Source organism: Phaenicophaeus curvirostris, chromosome Z (assembly GCF_032191515.1).
Source record: "Phaenicophaeus curvirostris isolate KB17595 chromosome Z, BPBGC_Pcur_1.0, whole genome shotgun sequence".
Lineage (NCBI taxonomy): Eukaryota > Metazoa > Chordata > Aves > Cuculiformes > Cuculidae > Phaenicophaeus > Phaenicophaeus curvirostris.
In genome coordinates this window covers 8518205-8538887 of record NC_091431.1, presented here as the reverse complement: position 1 = coordinate 8538887, position 20683 = coordinate 8518205, and the positions used below count along the sequence as shown (strand labels likewise).

Below are 20683 nucleotides of genomic sequence, written 5' to 3'. Positions count from 1 at the left end.
ACAGTTCTGCGGGAAACAACAATTATTTTTGGACAGCACTGGAGTTTTTATTCTAATTAGGTTCTATGAGGTTTACAAAAACAAATGGCTTGTTAATTAAAAATAGAGAAAAAATTTGGAAAAGTGTTGCCTATGGATTTTTTTCCCTGCAGAGATGAGCACAGAAGCTACAGAGAGTGCTTAGAGGCAGCAGTTAGATATGACTTATAAATTGTCGTATAGTATTTTGTCTACTAAATTAATACCTACATTATGTATAGTCTGCAGTCACTGTAAAAATGCAACAAAGTAAAAAGCTTAGTTTAACAATGATCTGAGGATGGGAAGATTAGAGAAGATTTATTGAATTCTCATCTTTATGATAACTTAAGAGCCTCTCTTTGGGTAGATATTTAAAAAGGATAGAGAAGTGAATTCCTTAATACTTAAAAAAATGAAGCTTTTTTTTTTCTTTTAAGTGTTCATTGGGTTATGGGTTGGCAAATTTTTAAGGTTAGCTCATTATATATTTGCTTTTCAGCTCATAATTACTAGAAAAATACGGTAAACCAGTAACAAACCAACAAGGCCAGACTTGTGCTTACCACTATTGTGTATTTTTTTTTCAGATCTGTAGGCGCATGAAGCCTTTCAGGAAGGTTTTCAAGAGGAAGAGCTAATAAAGTGCTCTGAAGTTGATACAAGCTTCTCTGAGGGAAAGAGCAGGGCCTGCAGTAACTACTAACTTCCTATCTGTGATAGGAAGCAACTGTTTTAAGACACTTGGATTAAACCTTAGATGTCCTCTTCTGCCAGGTGCTACAGAGCAGAGTATTAGCAGACATGTCCATAGCACTCAAGCAAGTCTTTAATAAAGATAAGACTTTTCGCCCAAAACGCAAGTTTGAACCAGGAACCCAGAGGTTTGAACTTCACAAACAAGCACAGGCCACTCTGAACTCAGGTGTGGACTTGAAAGCTGCTGTGCAATTGCCCAGTGGAGAAGACCAAAATGATTGGGTGGCTGTCCATGTTGTTGACTTCTTCAATAGGATCAACCTCATTTATGGAACTATCTGTGAGTTCTGCACAGAGAGGACCTGCCCAGTGATGTCTGGAGGCCCTAGATATGAGTATCGGTGGCAGGATGACATGAAGTACAAGAAGCCCACAGCATTGCCGGCACCCCAGTATATGAATCTTCTCATGGACTGGATTGAGGTGCAAATCAACAATGAGGCTATATTTCCTACAAGTGTAGGTAAGTGCAAGGAAGAAGTCCTAAAGCATAAACTGCCTTTCCTTCTGTGTACTAAGCCTGTTCTCTTCCCCTTCTCATTTTTAGGGATTGTGAAATTCAACCCTTTAAACAGCAGGTAGGGAAGAGGGAGGTGTCATGCAGGATGTGAATAGCGTGAAATGTATGTAGCTACTAGATACAGTAGAGTTGATTAGCCTAGAATATTCTCATTCTAGCCATTTTTACCTGGTTAGCTTCTCATATTAGTCACTAAGAATGATCAGTATTGCATTATTAGCTTGTTGAAATCTAATCAAGTTTTGATTGCTTTGCACTTGATGCGGCCACTGAAGGAGATGCAGCATGGATGGAAAGACTAATTAGAGTGTTATCCTTCCTTGGAATTGTGTACAGCTGTATGCAGCACAAGGCAGTGGAGAGCCAGGAATGAAATGAACTCTGTTCTTCTACCTTCTCTTGACTTCCCATGCAAAACTGATGAACTGGGAAGGGAATTGTTCTCCAAATTACTCTTTCTAAGAATATATACAACTAACAAGCTTTGCTGTGGTTTAACCAGACAGTCCAGATGACAGAGCCATTACGGGCAGGACAATATTCCTTCTATAATACTATAGCTATAGTATGTGGAATTATCTTTGCTGGAACAGTTCCCTCTCAATTTGGAAGACTTTGCAGAAAAGCGCGTTGTATAGTGGAGACAGCCTATATCTTTATCTTGGCTGCAGGTAGCAAAAAAAGACAGGATGTTATTCCTTAGGGGTGTCAGTGCACTTACATAATTTTTAGCAGTTTTAGTTAATGAGTCCTCGTTCACATATTGCAAGTGGGGAAAGCTGGGAGCTTGCTGTAAGAAATGTGAGTTGTTATATATAAGTACTTGGCCTAGATGAGAAAAAAACAAGACTGTTTTTATGTTAAAATTAGTTCATCTTAATATTTTGCAGTTCATATACAGCTGGGGCCTGCACCTGATTTGTAAATGATACATCAAGAGGCTGCATCAATCAGTATTTCTCTACCTTTGAAATACCTTATTCTTGGCCTTGACAGCTATTTGTCTAGACAAACTTGTGGTTTGTTTCCCAGTTCCTATCACTTTATAGGTAACCTAATAGGTACATTACTACCTACACTAATATGTGGAAAGAAGGCAGTAACTACATCTTTTATTCTGGACTTTGCCAGCATAGCAAGAAGGAGGATTGCAAAGGAAGCAATTTTATGTAATGAAAAATGAGCTTGATTTCTCAAGCATTTGTTGTTTTATATTTCTTCAGGGTGAGTGTTTTTTGGAATTGAAGGTGCAGTGAATTACGTGAGTTTTCTGCTATTGGTATTTCTGCAGGCTTTTGTTATACCAAGTTTCCTTCTTGGAGTATTCCAATGTTACTCTAATCTTACAGTCTGCATATGCAGAAAGTGTGATCTGTCTGCAACCAGTTAACAAAGTACTAGTTATAAAGCTGTTGCCGTCCCCATGTTCCAGAAAAGGAGCCGGGGTGGAAAAAAACCAGCTTGGTTGAGCAGGGAGATTTTGAGGGACATCTAAAAGAAGAGGAATGTCTGTGAACTATGGAAGAAGGGACAGGTGTCTTGGGTGGACTACAGGGAGGAAGTGAGATTGTGCAGCGGCAAAATCAGGAGGACTAAGGCCCAACTAGAGCTCAGACTAGCCAAGTTGATGAAAGATAACAAAACGTCTTTACATTAACATTTTACATTAACAATAAAATTTACATTAACAATAAAAGGAGGACTAGGGAGAATATTCAGTCCTTATTGGATGTAAATGGAATAACTGTGACAAAGGGTGAGGACAAGGCTGAGGTACTTAATGCCTTCTTTGCCTCAGTCTTTACTAGTAAGGAAAATTGTTCCCTGTATGTCCATCCTCAGGAGTTAGAGGAGCAGAACAGAGCTTCCATGATCCAAGAGGAGGTGTTAGAGATTTGCTTGCCCACCTAGACACCCACAAGTATATGGGGCCGGATGGAATCCATCCAAGTGTGTTGAGGGAGCTGGCGGATATGCTTGCCAAACCCATTTCCATTATCTTCCAACAGTCCTGGCTGACTGGAGAAGTTCCACTTGACTGGAGGCTGGCTGATGTTATAACCATCTACAAGAAGGGTTGTAGGGAGGATCCAGGGAACTACAGGCCTGTCAGTCTGACCTCAGTGCTGGGGAAAGTCATGGAACAGGTGATCTTGAGTGTTGTCATGAAGCACATGTAAGAGAACCAGATGATCAGGTCCAGTCAACATGGGTTCATGAAAGGCAGGTCTTGCCAAACTAACCTGATTGCCTTCTGTGACAAGGTGACACCTACTGAATGAGGGAAAGGCTGTGCATGTGGTCTTCTTGGACTTCAGTAAAGCCTTTGACACAGTTTCTCACAGCATTCTGCTTCAGAAACTGTCAGCCTCTGGCCGGGACAGGCGCACACTCTCCTGGGTGGAAAACTGGTTGGATGGCTGGGCCCAGAGAGTGGTGGGAAATGGTGTTAACTCCAGCTGGAGGCCAGTTACAAGTGGTGTCCCCAGGGCTCAGTGCTGGGTCCTGGAAGAAGTGTGAGTCCAGTGGATGATATTTGGGCTGACCTTTGCATGAGTTTGGTGAAGAGATCCAGGGCAGGATACATAGGAGCTCTTCACAGAAACTTGAACACATTTTTCTTACCCTAACCCTATGAAACTGGTCCTCCTTCATTTGAGACAACTCATGCAAACTCTCTAAAAAAGGATTTCAAGAACTGTGAATTAAGTGCAGCTTTCACTGAGGAGCTGCTTTCCAGGAAAATAATTTGAGGATATGGATAGTGGGCAAAACCTGCAAATGCAGCTATAAATTGTTATGAATGTTATATTTAACCCCCTCTGTGTTTACATTGGCACATTACCTCTGGCTACCTGGCAGTCTCTACACTTCCTGTTGTCTGGTGCTATTTTCTCTCTGCTTTCTCCAGTCATTCTGGTCCATTCATTTGCAGGTAAGGAGCCTCTTTCTCCATCCACTCTCCTACTAATGCTAAACTGCCTGGCAGAAATAAAGGGAGTTGGTATGGGTACAAAAGGGCTGTCAAGAACTGTGTGCAAGTGATAAAACAGGTGCTGTATGTTGCAACCGCTTATTTTTAGAGCAAAGCTTTAAGGACTTTGTAAAATGGCCTGTAGAGGATTTTAGGCAATGATTATATTCTCAATTGCCTTTATCCTTTTTAAGTGGATTTAAGTCATGTATGAGTCTGACAGCTCTAGAAACAAGTTCTGGGTGTAACCAGACATATATCCAGTCCTGTCTCAGCCTTCACTTAGTGGGAATGCAAGAACAGAGTGGAGAGAGTTCACTGTATGCCTGCTCAGGCCACTCTGGTGGAGCTATCCATATTATCATGAATTTTTGTAGTGTGCTGGAGTTCTACTTAGGTTTGGGGTAAACTCTTTTTGTTCAATAAATTCTACTTAGACTTTGAGGCACCTAGTATTCTCACTACTTAAACGCCTTTCAAGGGATATGTTTCCCAGGCTTATATGGACAACTTGCATATTCCATAGTACCTTCCCCATCGTCTACTTTTTTTACCTCTGTTCTTTTTGATAAACAGTTTGATGAAATCCTCTGGAGTAGTAAACAGTAGATCCTTGGGACAGCTGCAGGTCTGGGTGAACTGCAATTGTCACCTTTCACCATATGTGTTTGGGCAGTGTTGAAAAAGGAGGCAAGAAATGAAACGGCTCTATACTGCTGGTCTCCCTGTAGGCCCTGATTCCCAAACAAGATAAATTCAGTTGCCTTGGGTTTTTTCTCCTCCTCATTGCAGCCTTAAATTGGGAATAATTCTGTCTTGTTTGGATTTTCAGTCAACAGAACGTTTTTGGGTTTTTTTCTCTTGTAAGAGTCAGTGGGAGAGATATCCAGATATTTAAGGCCACAGGGAATTATTTCATTTATTCTAATCTGATCTCCAGAATAATGCAGGCCAGAGAACATCACCACACCATTTCTTCATCAGATCCATAGTTTGAAATGAGAAGACAGTCAGAAGACAGAGAGTTCTGCAGAAATAAACGAGAACAGGAACTTCTTTACTGATATGACATAATGAAAACTTTTCCCCATGAGGAGAATAATGCAATTGGGAGGGGGCCCAGAGAGGCTGTGATGACTCCATCCTTTGGGGTTTTCAAGACCAGGCTAGATAAAGCCCTGAACAACTTGATCTGATCTTATAGCTATATAAAGCAGAAAGCTGGGATGCAGACCTCTCAAAATCTGTGCCAGCCTGAATTGTCTTGTAATTCTTAATTCTAATTTCACCACTGACAGGCTGCTTCAGGTAAAATAGCTAAATTGGTTAGAAACTGAAGCAGTTTAAAAAGCTGCAATATGGCATTTAGTGGAAGTACAAAATCACTTCTAAGCTGTGAGAGATGTTGTAAACAAGGATTTCAAAGGTTACTAACTTACTGCAATCAAATAGCCTATGGTTGATCAAAATGAAGACATTCTTTTAAAGTGTTTGAAGCCTAGCACTTTGGCTGAAGAATTAATGTGTCTTTAGAAATACACTGCCAGGTCCATGCTTATACTGTAAATATTATAGCTGGCAACTTCAGAATTTTTGCATAGCACATATGGGTGATGCTACTTCCAAAAGAGGAGCCTAGTATGTCACCACAATGCATCTACAAAAGCAGACCAAGATTCTGGAAGGCCCATGTGGATGTGATTCAAAACAATGACTAAATTAAGAACTAAACTTCTTCAATTACTTCTTACTAATATTGTGGTAGATTTTTTTCTAGTTCTTTAGTGTGTAATAATGTTTCCCACTTGGAGTACTTCTCTGCAGGGGCAGGGGAGCCGCTGATTGGTGAGTGTGAAAAGAGACTCCTCAACTACTGCTACTGTGCAAAAGCATCTTCACAGTACAGCCTGTAGAAATGTGGAGAGTGTGTTTGATGTCACTGACTTTGTCTTATAGCTGTCCCAGTCTTATTGCTCTTCCATATTATGAGATGGTGCCTGTGGTGTTGTCAAAGTGGTGTTTGCAGCTATTTGCTGTGTATTTCTTCATTCTTTGCACCATCTGGGAACCACTATTGCTTCCTGCATGCTTGCCCTGCAATAACAAATGTACAATCTCTACAGCTGACTTGTCTCTTCTATTTTAAAACAAAGCTTTGCCAGGGACTGAAGGGAGGAGTTGGACTGTTGGCTGTTAACTGGTCATTCAGTCACCTAGTCATGGATGCATAAAGTTGTAGACTATGAGCCGAAGACTGTTGTAAATTCCAAGCAATCCTTTCTGCTTGATCTTTACACCTGTCAGACCAATGCTGGATCTGGGCTAAAGAAGAATTTTGTTTTGTAGTGCTTATCTGCTTTTCATTGTTTCTACTCTTCCTTGGTCTCTCCTTCAGCATATGGATGTGCTTGTCAAGAGCTTTGAGTTAATCTCTTGTTCAAATGAAATAAAGAAAATTCTGCAAGACAGAGGCTGTAGCTTTCCTCTAGTCCTTAAATGTTATGAATTCTGTACATGTATGTATGTTACAGCAAAGTTATAGCTGCAGCACAACTGTCCTTTTAGAAAGTGATATCTTGAAGTGCATGTTCCTGCAAAATGTTAGGTAGCTATTTTACAACTAGATTGCAGATCTCCCTCCCCATTTTCTCCATTCCTGATCTAACAAATGCTTCTGTGTAAAGAAAACTGGCAAATAAAACAACCCACAAACCTAGTACACTTCAAGAGTGCCATCAGAGATTGATAAAATTTGTGTTGGCTCATCTGCATGGTGAGTGATGCAGTTTTTCTGTATAGCTATCTATCTGACCTTCTTAGCATTGCATCACTTTCTTGCTCACTGATTATACTTTGGAGCAATTTGATTCCCTATTTTTTTAATTTGTTATATGATTTCTTATAATAAACTTGATTAATCCATGCATTCTGCTTATACAAGAGCAGGGACTGAAGCTTAGGAGTAGTCTGCACAACTCTCAAGCCCAGTTACTGTTGACTGACAGGTGAATGCTCCTGAAGCTATGCTCCCACCCGTCTTCGGCAGTGTACCCTCTTCATCTGATGCTGGATGTGCCATTTGAGGAAGACATGTCTGCTTAGAGCTCAGATGTATAAAGTAACCTATTCTTCAGTCTAGTTCTGATAATAATAGCAAGCATATGTGGTGGTAAGTAGTTGCAAATTCTTTAGCATCTCTGTTCACTCTAGTAGTATGGAACATGTACTTGAAGTGGTGTCCCACGTAAGAACTGGAGTGGCCTGTCCAGGTCCCTTGTTCTTGAGGAATTCAGCTCTCTAGCACGCTGTGATCACATATGCTGTGAGACATTACTTAGTCTCTCAGATCTCCACCTCCACAACCCCAGCTTCTACCCTAACTGAACTTGTGACTTCTTTAGCTACCTTCACAACATGACTGATGCCTGTGGTGTGCTGCCTCTATGGCACACTGGGGTTGAGCTTGTGCCCAACTCAGAAGTGTGGGAAATTCAACACCTTGAACATGCTTTGCCTTGGAAACTGTATGAACTGGGTAGTCTACATTCCACGGTGTTGTATGCTTTCCTGTCACCGAAGGACAATGTCTCCTTGTTTGAAACTTTATAAAACAGACTGTCTTATATGCTGCAAAGCAGAATATATGCAGGAGTAGCATTTACAGATTGTAATGACTTCGATGGTTCACTTTTGCAACCCAAATGAAATAAAATTCGCCAGTATACACTTTCTTAGTGACTACATTTTGTGTATGTTTGTTTTTGATTAATTTAAATTGTTTTTTTAAGTTGAGAAATATTGTAGAAAATTCATGGTAATCCTTACTCCCACGGAGTATTTTCATCCTTAAGATCAAACTTTGAAAGACAATGCTGGTAGTTTTGGGGCATGTTTTATGCAGAACCTAGACAAGGGAAGAGACCTATGTCAATGGAGTCTTCAGCTGTCCCAGATATATGGTAACGATCATCACAATAAAGCGTGGTCACAGAGGTATAAAAATAAAATAACTTAGTGATGTTTAAAACACCATCTCAGTTAAACTTTTCCATGGAAGACCTGGAGTGCTACAGTAGTTAGTTGTAAGTGAGCTTCTGGAAAGCCTTAAGGAAAGATGAGGTCTTCACTTCAGCCAGGAGTATATGCACCAGTACTACTTTCAGGTTTGGCCTCCTCCTTTCAAACAGAATTTTGGCTTTCTAGATATGCATAGAGTATGTAAATAGAGCAAAATTAGATACCTTAACAGGGGAGAACTCATTAGTTTCTTTTAAATTAGGTCCTCGTGTCTTTTATAGATATTTCTTGAAGAAAAGCCAAATTTGTACTTTTGCTAAAAAACCACCTTGTATTGATAAAAGTCATGTGAGTCTTTGTTTCAAAATAGTGTAGCCAGCAGGACTAGGGAAGAGATTTTGTCCCTGAGTTGGTGAGGCTGCACATCAAATACTACGTTCAGGTCTGGGCCTATGACTACAAGAAATGCACTGATGTGCTGGACTGTGTCCTGAAAAGGGCAATGAAGATAGTGGTTCTGAAGGGAGTTCTGTTTCAGGGCCTTGGAGTGGCCTTCCATTAACTCTGTGGTTGTTGAGCTCACTATTTCTGTGATATGTGGGTCACTGTGGTCCCTCACACAGGAGATTGTCAATAGTTGGTGCTTTAGCTATTCCATTCCTTGAAGAAAACAAATTGAAATCTTGACTCTGATGTGATCTTGAAGAAAGTAGTTGCATTCCTCCTACTGTATTGATTCTTATTGATTCTTAAGGATGATGAGGTACCCAGTACTTTAACAGGTAACTCTGGACAAACATATAAGATTGTTTAAGGGGTACAGGAGAAGAAAAAAGCGAGGCCAGTCTTTGGACCATTAAGGACAACACTCATTTTGTTAGAACAACTCTCTGCAGTACACTCAAACCTCCTGCTTGTTCACTGTCCTAAGGCTTATAATTTCTGTACCCCAAGACTGTGTTGGAGTCAATTAGCCATTTATTAAAATGCAAACATTTAAGCTTGATTATCTTCTCTGTTCAGAAAAAGCTGAATTACTCTTTAAAGTAGGTTCAAATCATCATTGGCTCAGTAATGGAGAAGAGTTTGCTAATGTCTTTTGTCATGACTACCAAGCTGCCATCGCCACACAGGATTCACAGTTGGTGGTTTCTTTTAAGCTGAAGCAACCGTAGCATTGTGCCACCAGAAAGAAATGGAAGTTATTAAGGTGGAGAGTTTAACCTTAAATCATGTGATCTTAACTTTTTCCTTTTTTTTTTTTTCAAACACTGGAGAGTAACTGCCAAAGCTTTGGCTTTATGCGCAACTCACTAGTTATTTATTAAACATCATAATTCAACCTGTTCCCATTCAGTGACCTTAAAAATAATGGCTTAAACCCTGTTTTATGAATCTGTGTGGGAATTTGTTATGTTACAAACTGATATGAACACCAGTAATCAGAATTCCTCCATATTTAAGGCAATACAGTTATTTTGCTTCGTAGTCATACTTAGTGGTTACATAAATATCAGTAAAGAAAAGGATGCTTTGTGTACTGAGAGTCATCAGGTTCTTTGAACAGAACATGTATAGCAAGAATGGACCTTACTTTACACTTAATTGCTTTTTATCTAGTTAAACCAGGCATGTGCTGCTGATGCCAGCTAGCATCCAACACTGGAAAAACAAAAAGTACTCTATTGATTGCTTTGGAAGTGCACACAAGTATTAGTTAGTGATTCTGCTGTAAAACATGTTTTTATGTTTCTGTAATGAGCAAGGGATTTTTAAATGGATAACAGTTTTCCTGTCAAAAAAAGGGATTTCAGGGTAAAATTGATCCTATTAGCCAGTTCTGCTGTAATACTCCCCAAACATGTTTTCTGCAATATCCTTGTTAATAGCAACTTCAAAAAAGCACAGAAGTTCTTGAAGTGTGTTTGAGGGTGGATAGATCCACACTGAGTGCTGAAAACACTTGAACAACAGAACAAAAAGGGGTACTTGTCAGCTTTTGCCCCATGCTTCAATGCAGCGTGCATGTGCTCTGGGTGTAACAGTGCCAGCTGTTACATGCCGGGAGACTGCCCAGCTTCAGGAAAACTGAAACAAAAGTTAAAAGCTTTGAGGTTTTTCCCTTCTGTTCCTCTATAGGTCTGTCCAGGCAGGGGTAAAATTCTTCCATACACCTTTGTTAACATCCTGAAGAGATCCAAGTGGAAGTCATTAATTACTGCCGGCTGGTCTGGCACAGCTGCAAGGCAAACACTTCTATAGATGTGATGGACACAAGGCAGGTTTGTAGGTGGTGCAGTGCTGTTACCCTTGCAGAAATCTCTTTACTGTTTGACTTGGAATTGCATAGATATACAACAGAAGCTGGAATTTTAGTGATGTTCTGTTTCATTCTTCTCTTAACATACGTAGTTGCTGGCATAATTATCTGTCTTTTTTTTCCCCTGGAAGCTTGGCAGTTTTGACTGGAACCCATCAGCCAACACAGTCTAAGAACTGCTTGCAGTGAAACACGAAACAAAATGTGCACCCTGCATATGCCTTTTGGCACTTGAAGCTGTGATAGGACAAGTGATAGTCATGCAAAGAGATCTGATGAGCCATAGGAGTAATGTGAACCTTTGCTCTTACATTTTGCTAGACATTTGAACAGAACTGCATAAGCTGTCATAATTAAAGCAACAAAATTCCCTTCTCCGTTGCTGGTTAATGCATCTTCCATGTGCCTAAACAGTGTACTATGAGATACCAGGCAACAGCTGTTAGGCTGTAACTCACACTAAGAACAGGTTTCCCAGCAGAAGAGTCAGCAGGCTGATGGTCATTCTTGGTCTGAGTTGTAAGCTGACAGTGCTGACACAGGATTTTTTCCTTCTCTCCTTCTCACAGTGAATCATATGTCTGAGGAACAGCACGGGGGTCTGTACCCTTTCCTGTACTTGAAAAATGGCAGTGGAAACTTGTATCTCCATCTCATAACATGAACCAGTGGCACTTTGACTCATGAGAAACAAAACAAAGGTTGTCAAAACATGTGGAATCAGAGATGATCAAGAAAAGAATAAGCAAAGTCTGTTAATAGTTGGAAGGGAAAAGAAAGGACAATAAAAAACTTGGATTTGAAAGACAAAACTCTCATCTGGATATGTAAAGAAGTACATTTTTTTTAAGTAGTAGATGTTCAGTTGAACTGAGAAACATCATAGTTTGCCAATAAATGTATACTGTTAGTGTTAACATGGCAAACTAATGGCAATTGCATACTGCATCAGCTCTAATCAGCCTTAGTAGAAAGAACTCAGTCCTCTAATAGACAAAACCCTGAAGCTTGCAGCTGTAATGCTTAGCAAATCATATGCAGAATCATATCAGACCTTTTAGAAAAATGCTAGTGAATATTTGGGCATCAAAACAATACATCTGTTTAGAATTTATATGTTTTAAAATGAACTGCATACCATGGCTGCCTTTCTCTTGGAGTTTTAGAACTTGGTTTTGGTATTTTTTAAAAAGATCTAACTGTCGAAGAACCCTATAAATCAAGGTAAATATTGCTATTTAATTTGTTAAATAAGACACCAAAGCTCAGATAAACAAAGTAGTCCTCATAATATATGAATAACCATTCAGATAGGAAATGCTGCGTAGAAGTGATTTTTCTTGGATAAAGCAGTGGTTCATTTGTGGATCCAGAAACAACTAGTGTCAGTGATTCCAAGAATACTCTTGATCATTTCCTAAATCCTTAGCTTTATGTATGTATTTGCTGTAAAAGAAATGAAAACTGAAAGGCTTTAGAAAGACTCTAAACCCATGCATTTCTAGCCCTCCAGAAGAATGCTTGGTAGAGTTTCTGGAGGAATTAAAATTGCATATCAAACAGAGAAAGTTTTTCCTTGGTATTTGTTTATTCAAGACCTACATTATTACAGTCTTTTGAATATTTAGTTCCAGATAGAAGGCTTTTGAGCACATGGTTTGCAGAAGAAAGGTTGTAAAGTTCAAAGCAAGAGCCCATCTTGCTCAACAGAGGATATCCATGGGACAAGAGTGTAAGAAAAGGGGAAAGTGCTATTTGCCAGATTCCAGCAATCCACGTGGTAGAGATTATGTGAGAGGTGTCAGAATACCCTTTGATCACGGGGATTCTGGCAAGAATTGAGAGCTCACAAATGGCAGTCCCACCGTTTTATCTTCATGGTGACTCCCTGTTCTGTTCATGTCAGTTTTCTATTGGCTTGGGCTACTCTAGAATTTCTGCCCATAAATTTTCCTGGTGAAAGAAAGAGCAGTTGGAAGGTTTGGGCTGAAGCTACATCCTTCTGTTCTCCTTTGAAGTTAAAATGAGGTATCTAAAACTTTATCTCTGTTTTGTCCTTCCTTTACACATGCCATTCCTTTAAATACTTCATAAATTGTCTTTTGACAGGCATATATCAAAAACTCCTTTCATCACAGTAACTGTTACATCCAGGCCCAAGATTTTTGAATAAGAATCAATGCTTGTTGCAGTATTCAGGTTGTGGGTTTTTAACAGCATATATTTTTGATACAGAGACCACAAATATTTCACGGCACAGCGACAAATAGCAATAAACTCAAAAAAATGATACAATGATTAAATTGCCTCCTGAGAAGACAACAGAAGCAAAAGAGAGGAAAAAAACCCACAAGCAAAGCTTGTCAGAAAAAAAAAAAAAAAGGAAGTTATTCCCTCATGTGGATGTTTGCTACTGGGATTCTGATAAGTTTTAGTTTTGTGTAGTCCATGCCTCCTGACTATTAGGAAGAATGCATATTGTTGCAGGATGCTGAGGACTTCATATTTAAGCTGCAGCTGTTTGCACATGAGCTGAGAAGTTTTGCAATGATGAAATGATGATGTAAATATTCAAGATGAAAAAATTGTCATATGGAATATAGCCTTCAGCTGAAATGAAGGATTTCCTGTTATCTCTCCTGTCATCTGCTCAAGCTCATCCCAGTACGTCTCCTATTATGAGGGCTCAGCTGTTAACACGCACAGAACTTGGTTTTATTCCATTTAAAATATGTCTTGATAGTTCCTCTTTAAGTAAAAGTTTAAATTCTTTCCATTTCAAGGAAATGAAATTCTTGCTGGTGGCAATGACAACTTCCTTGAGTTTTTGAACAGACTTTTCTTTATATAAGTTTTTATAGGGCTAATTTACAGAAGTTATGTTTGTGGTATCAGGATCTTCTTTCGTGGGTAGCACAATTTCCCCCCTGGCATTGTTTATTATCAGATTAGGTTTAGTAAATACAGAGGGAACAGAGTCAGGCTCTGACAAATGTCATTGACTTCCAGTGATATTTCTGAATCTAAAATCTTAACCTTTGATAAAATTTTGCTAAGGCAGACTGATTCTATGTGGTGTTCCTGGGAGCACTAAGCTAATGATTTCTGTCACTGGAAGTAGTTTTGAGTGTGTAGACCGAAACAGAGAAGAAGTACATAAAAAAGACCAGTTCTTTCCACCAGTTGCAGTCTGTACTCACTGCTCAGCCACACCTGTCCTAAACATCTGGGAAAAGTTCTTCAACAGGTAAGGATCCTCAGACATAAATCAGTTCCCAGTCTCCAGGCTGTTGGTCTGAAGTAGAAGTGTACGTGCATTCCTTTCTTGCTCTTGGAGAAGGAATTTCTGTCTGAATCTGTCAAGACGCCAGTGTTTTGTACTGTTTGGTCTAGGACTGGTACCATAAGTTCCTCTGTCAAAGTACTTCTACAGCTGTTGGAGTACAACTCCAGATGGAAGTTGTACAGTACATCTCCAGTTGAACTCCAGGTTGGCAGATGGGAACAGACACCCTCACCTCCTAATGTTGTCATGTTTAAATATTTCCCTAGCAACTCCATTGTAACGGTGTTCCTTAAAGGCTGTGAGTGCAGCATGGTAAGACAATGAGCTCTCTAGCCTTGATCCTGGCACTTGGATCTATATTGGACAGGACTACAGAACCACACAATAATTTAAGCTAGAAGAGACATCTTGAGATTACCTAGACCAACCTCCCTGCTCAAAACAGTGTCATGTAGCGTAAGGTGTCCACTCTATGAATAGAGACTCTGCAACCTTTCTGGGCATGTTGTTACAGTGTTAGACCACCCTCACAGCAAAAAAGTGTTTTCTAGTTGTCAGACTGTATTTCATGTTTTGTAATTGATGCCTGTTATCCTGTCAGTGGGCACTACACAGAAGAGTCTGCCTCCTCATTTTCATTCTCTCCTATCAGGTTTTTATACACATATATAAGATACTTTGAGTCTTGTCTTCTTTAGAGAGGGAAGAACCCTACATCTGAGACTCTCCTCATATGAGAGATGTTGCAGTCCCTTCATCGCCTTTGAGGCATTGTGTTGGACTCAGTTCAGTTAAGTCCATGTCTTTCTTCTACTGGGGACCACAGATCTGGACCCAGCACTCCTGATGCAGCCTCTAAGGGGTGGAGTAGAGGGAGGAATCACCTCTTTTGACCAACTGCCAATGTTCTTCCTAATGCAGCCCAGGATACTGTTGGCCTTTTTTGCCATAAGGGTGTATTGTTGTCTCACAGTCAGCATGGTCTGCCAGAATGCAATGATCCTTCTCAGCAAAGCTGCTTTCCAGCCATTCAGCCCCTATAGTGTACTGGTGCCTGAGTTGTTCCTCCTTGTGGGCAGGAACGTGCATTTACCCTTGTTAAATTTAAATCTCTGCCTATTTTTTGAGCCTGTAGAGATGCCTCCAAGCAGTGGCACACTCATCTATCTGGTGTATGAAGCACTCCTACCAGCTTGGTATTATATCATCTCCAAACTTCCTTAGAGTGTATTCTGACCCATCATCCAGGTTATTAATGAAAATACAACAGTATTGGCCCCTGTGCTAAGCCCTGAGGTACACAGCTAGTGATTTGCTTCCAACTGGACTTCATGCTACTGATAATAATATTTGTGGACCAGTAGTTCAGCCTGTTTTCAATCCATATTATTGTCCACTTATCTAACCTGTCAGCTTGTCTTTGATGATGTTATGGGGTACAGTGGCTTCACCAGAGTCAAGGTAGAGAACATCAGCTGGTATCCCCATTATCTGCCTTGGTAGTGAACATTGTAAAGGCCATCAATGTGATTTCCCCACCTAAATCCATGCTGACTACTCCAGATCAGCTTCTTATCCTTCATATATTTGGAAATGCCTTACTGGAATATTTTCTCCCAACAATTTTGCAGGGTCTGAGGAGTGTGTGACCGGCTTGGAGTTCTCCACATCTTCCCTCTTGCCCTCCTTGATGATAGGAGTGTTATTTGCTTTTTCCCACTTTTCTGGAACATCCCCCAGTCACCATGGCCTTTCAAAGGTAATCAAGAGTGGTCTTGCAGTTACAGTTCCATCAGCACTTGTGAGTGCACCTTCTCAGGCCCCATGGACTTGTTGTATATGACTAGTTTGTTTAACTTTTCCCTAACCTAGTCCTCCTCCACTGAGGTTAATTCTTTTTTCCAAACTCAACCTCTGCCCTCACAGGGCTTGGATTTCTCAAGGACAATTTTATTAGTAAAGACTGAGTCTGAGCCCACGAAGGCATTGACTACTTGTCCTTTTCTGTATCATTTGACAACAGTTCCCATGCCTCATTCAACAGCAGACCCACATTTTGCCTAGTTTTCCTTTTACTTCTTATGTATTTGTAAAATCCTTTATTATTGCTGTTCACATACCTTGCCAGATTCAGCTCCAGAGAAGAGCAACTTGCTCCCCCATGCAGGCCTACTGCAACATTTTCTTGATTTCGTACTTGTCTTGAGCTCAGAGGAGGTGATCCTTGATTATCAGCCAGCCCTACTGGACCTCTCTTCTCTCCAAGATTGTACCCCGTAGGATTCTTCCAGGCAAATCTCTGAAAAGGCTGAAGTGTACTTTTGTGTAAGACAGGGCAGTGGTCTTTATTTTTGTGCTGCTATCTTGTCTTAGGCTCCTGACATCCACTATCTCTTAGTCACTGCAGCCAAAGCTGCCTCCGATTTTCATGTGTCTTGCCAGTTCTTCCTTCTTCATTAAATGTCAGGTCTGGCAGAGAACCTTTTCTTGTTGACTTCTTCTGTGGCAGAAAGCTATGTGCCCTCAGAAAAGTCTCATAGGTTGCTTGACCCCTGCTGGATGGCAGTCACAGTTTAGCCCCACCCAGCTTAACTTGCAGCTGAAAATCTGCAGTTGAACCTCCAAACTCCCTTCCCCCCCACACGCTGCAGGAAGAGGGGAGAGGGAAATTAGAGGAAAAATACTTATGGGATGGAAACTAGAACTATGGCTTTAATGAAATTCTTATTAAAAAGATAATAATGAAAATAATAGTGAAAATAACAATGAAAATAACAAGACAGTAATAAAATATATACAAATACGTGAGATTGTGCCCCCACCCCTCAATGACTATATTTCACCACAAATGATGCAGAGCAGACACAGGAGGGAGCTGGGCTGAGGAACTGGATTCAGGAACACATGGATCTGGGATCAGGAACAACCAGACAGATGAGCTCCTCACTGGACATTGACCATCGCAGAAGAGAGTGAGACCTTCATGATCTCTCAGTTTTATACTGAGTATGACGTATATAGAATGGAATGCTCTGTTAGTCAGTTTAGGGTCACTTGCCCTATTTGCCCCTCCTCACAGGTATGGCTCCTTTTCTGCTGGCTTGAAGATGGTCTTGATTAAGTATAAGCATTAGCCTTTCTGCATACAAATGCCCTATGTTATCAAAAACATGCAGATAGTTTTCAGAGAATTAAGTTACTTACAGCAAGTGAGTTACTCACAAAACTGACTCTAATTTACCTCAAACCACAACAACTGTCCTTCCAGCAAGTATCAGGGGGCTTAAAGTTCCCACCGAGGATCAAAGCCTGTCAATGTTAAACTTCTTCCACTTGTTTGCAGACAACCTCATCTGCTACTTTTTCCTGAGCAGGCAATCTATAGAAGATACCACCGTAAAAGCACCCATGTTGGTCTGCCCACTACTCTTGATACAGAAGCTCTAGACTGACTCCTGACTTGTCCCAGGGCAGAGCTATTTGTATTCCCAGTGCTCTCACATGGCAAGACACTCCCCTCCTCACCTTCCCCGCCCAATCATCCTTTAAAAGCCTGCATCCCTCCATTGCAGTCCTCCAGTTGTATGCATCAATGTTCATAATGTGGTCACTTGGAACAAGTATTACAATTTCTAATGTGCTTATAACTACCTTTTAAATGCAATTTTGTGGTGTAATCATAGATTACACCAAAGGCAAATTAGCCTGAACAGACTCTGCCAAAATGTTCCTTGCTCTAACTGGTGAATGGGAGCTCCCCTCTTTCAAAACCCCTTAGGACAGTGTAGCTGACAACAATTCAAAAGTGCCAGGAAAAGTGCTTGGAGACAGGCAGGTGACTGCTAGTCCTGTTCCCCTGGGACCAAAGTTTTGACTTATAACTTATTTGCCAGAATATGATCTCAGAAAAGGCAAGTAGTTTGTCTTCCTCTGTGAAATTCCACTGTTTGCTTTCTATTGTTAATTCCTGGTGACTGAGACAGACAAAGAAATGAGTGAGAACTCTCAGCTGCAGATTCCAGCCAGTAATTCAACCAACCTACCTCTGCTGGCTTCTGCAGATGGTTCTTTCTTAGCACTATGTGTTTAAAGGCCCACTTCCTCTTGTTGGTCAGGGACAAGCTGTAAAATCGTCTAATAGTACTTAAGCATACCCATTAAACTTTCCATCTGCGTACCACATTTGAAGAGAGACAGCCACAAAGCTTTCAATATATAATTGTGTTGTTTTATAACATCATCCAAATGTTTATTTTTAGCTTTCATAGTCTCAAAGGAAAAAGAAAAGCTTGGAGTAGCTTTTAATACCTCAGAAATTATTAATGATTTGAGCATATCAGTGTGTGGTTGCCAGAAATAAGAAATTATTTCAAGAAAACTTGCTATCTGGATGCTTGGAATGTAGAGAGGACAGCATGTGATTCAGGGCAATGGATAATCTCTGAATCTAAGGCCATACTTAATATTAGCTTCCAGCAAGCTGGTGAAACTTTACTGCCTGAAAGAATAAGGAGCAGTAGGAAAGTGGCAAGAAGAGCTGTGTACAAAAGTCACATGCAGGGGGCACCAGCTTAATTCTCAGTGATGCCATACACCTGTGCACGAAGTTGAAATAGCAGAAAATGGTTAAACTGCTATGACTGACTATGAATAACTGCCAAAGAAAGTCAAGCAAGCCAAGGGACTCTTAGCAGGTGAGGTAGCACAAGAAGGAGCATCAAGCCAAAGACAGAATAAGTAGATTGTAGTCCAGCTTCCAAGGCAACTGAAATCAGTCTTTTCTTCCTGGAAGGATCTAATTATTCCCGTTAACAAGGTGTTACCACAGTGAATGGGGCAATTAATTTTCCTAATGTGGCTTTACTTTAGGAATTACTTATTACTTATGATCTGCTTAGCTGGTGTTTTGTTTTGTTTCATGAAGGAATTGACTCAAAAATTATTTTTATGTTGGTCTGGAGAAGCTCTAAAACTGTAACAAAGTTTTTGTAAAGAACCATTCCTGGTGAATTTTTGAATGAACACAATGGATTCAATATGATGTCTCTGTGTGCTCTTCAGTCATATTGTACGCAAACTTAAACAAAACTTAGAAGGCATCTTTACACTAAACTTTCAGTCTGTCTTAATGACTGAAATAGCAGATTTTTAAATGAATTTTTGTTTAATCTTCTGGATTCTCTCTTTAGCATTCATGTTTCAAACTTTTTTTTTCAGAATCAAGATGGCTCAAAACTTGCATTTAATTTTGGGATAGATATTAAAAGATTTTTGTACACGCGTATATAATACCAGATCAGTTTTTCATATAGTCAAATGATTCTAGGAGCTTATGTGATACAAGAAAAAGTGTCCACGTAGGAACACTTGTGATGGTGCCACATGAGTTTCCCATAGTCCCTTAGGCAGCTTGATTTCCTAAGACCTTGGCAAGGTCTGGGCACAAAGTCAGTCATGTTTTCATTTTTTAAAGTCTTGCAGCATTCATAATGTTTGGAATATGTTGACCACACCCTGAGACTGGGGAGCATATTGAGCACATTGTCCTGGGAATTGTTCCAGTCTAATATCTGTCCTTCAGTATCAAAACTTTCTGGCTATGCTAGTTACAGTGTGACCATATACACGCCCATAATCTTTAAAGGTGATTGATATTATAGACCATACAAACAGTGGCAGAGATCATGTAAGCTTAAGTTAAGCCTATAGACAAAAACATACAGAAATTAAAACATTAACCATCAAGATAAATGAATGTTTATTCCTAAGATGATTGATGTTAACCATAAAGACAAATCAGTCTTTTCAGCAAGAAACTTAAAAATGTATGTTTAGCTCTGTTACTGAAGTGGAGTAATCACCCTTGCTAGTATAAATGCACTTAATCTTACTGTAAGTTTCTAAAGCTGTGCCAAAAACAACAGCAAAAAATTCCCTGTAAACCCCACCTTCAGTGAAGTTGTTCCTGCGTGATAAAAACACTGTGGGGATCTAACTAGTATTTCAATTTCAGATAAAAGTTGAAAGGAAAGGCAGAAATGTAGGTAGTATCCATTCTGCATCTGAGGAGGCATATGCTAATTTCCTGGCACACATAAAAACACTATTTTATTAATTTGTATAGAAAGCAGATGCCTTAAAGGAACATTTTATAATTCTGTGTTTGCATTTTTTTAAGCTTGTAAATAATGAAAATTAAAGCCTAATAAGTCTTTTCTTGTTATTTTTGTAAATGAAATAGAAATACTTCCTGCAGAACTAACTTCTAGGAAAAGAAATAAAGCTAAAATAATCCTTGCCTTATTTTCCTTTCAGTTCTGTGATATTCAATAAGCATTAAATGGAATAACAGAAAATGTTTATAGGCAGTCTTCAAGACCCGAAAAAAAGTTTGTGCAGCTGAAGCTGTTGCAATGTAGAAATATTCTTTATACAGTAGTATAAAGATCTGCTGGTGAAATAGTGTTTCCCATGACTACTGGGGCCTGAGATGTTTTTGCTAAAGACAGGGTCCAAGGTTGTCAAAAATCTTTGATATTCCAGGCTTTGGTGAGTGGGAATTGGGTGATGGATACTGAGTTAGAGAAGGATTTAGAATGTATTAACCCTGTAAAAGTCTGTTACAGAGAAAATTTTGCTCTGGTGAAAACAGGGTGACTCCCTTTTTCAGCTGAACTTTATAACAGAGCCTATCAACTTGGTTTTGGCTAGTTGCATTTTAAAATATTCCTTTCAATTTTTTTCTCTTTGGAAAGTTTTAGTCCTGTGGCGCATTTGAGTTTATTGACT

The 20683-nt window shown here is 39.8% G+C and overlaps 1 protein-coding gene across 2 annotated transcripts in view; it reads left to right on the top strand.

The window, feature by feature from the left end:
- The first annotated feature begins 736 nt into the window (after nt 1-736).
- The window catches only part of MOB3B (MOB kinase activator 3B), a 45029-nt gene continuing 25082 nt past the window's right edge, over nt 737-20683 (top strand). For both annotated transcript variants that reach the window (XM_069881233.1, XM_069881234.1), the window contains exon 1: nt 737-1240. In XM_069881233.1, coding sequence (XP_069737334.1) covers nt 823-1240 — 418 coding nt within the window. In that variant the 5' untranslated portion in view covers nt 737-822. The remainder of the gene's footprint in view (nt 1241-20683) is intronic.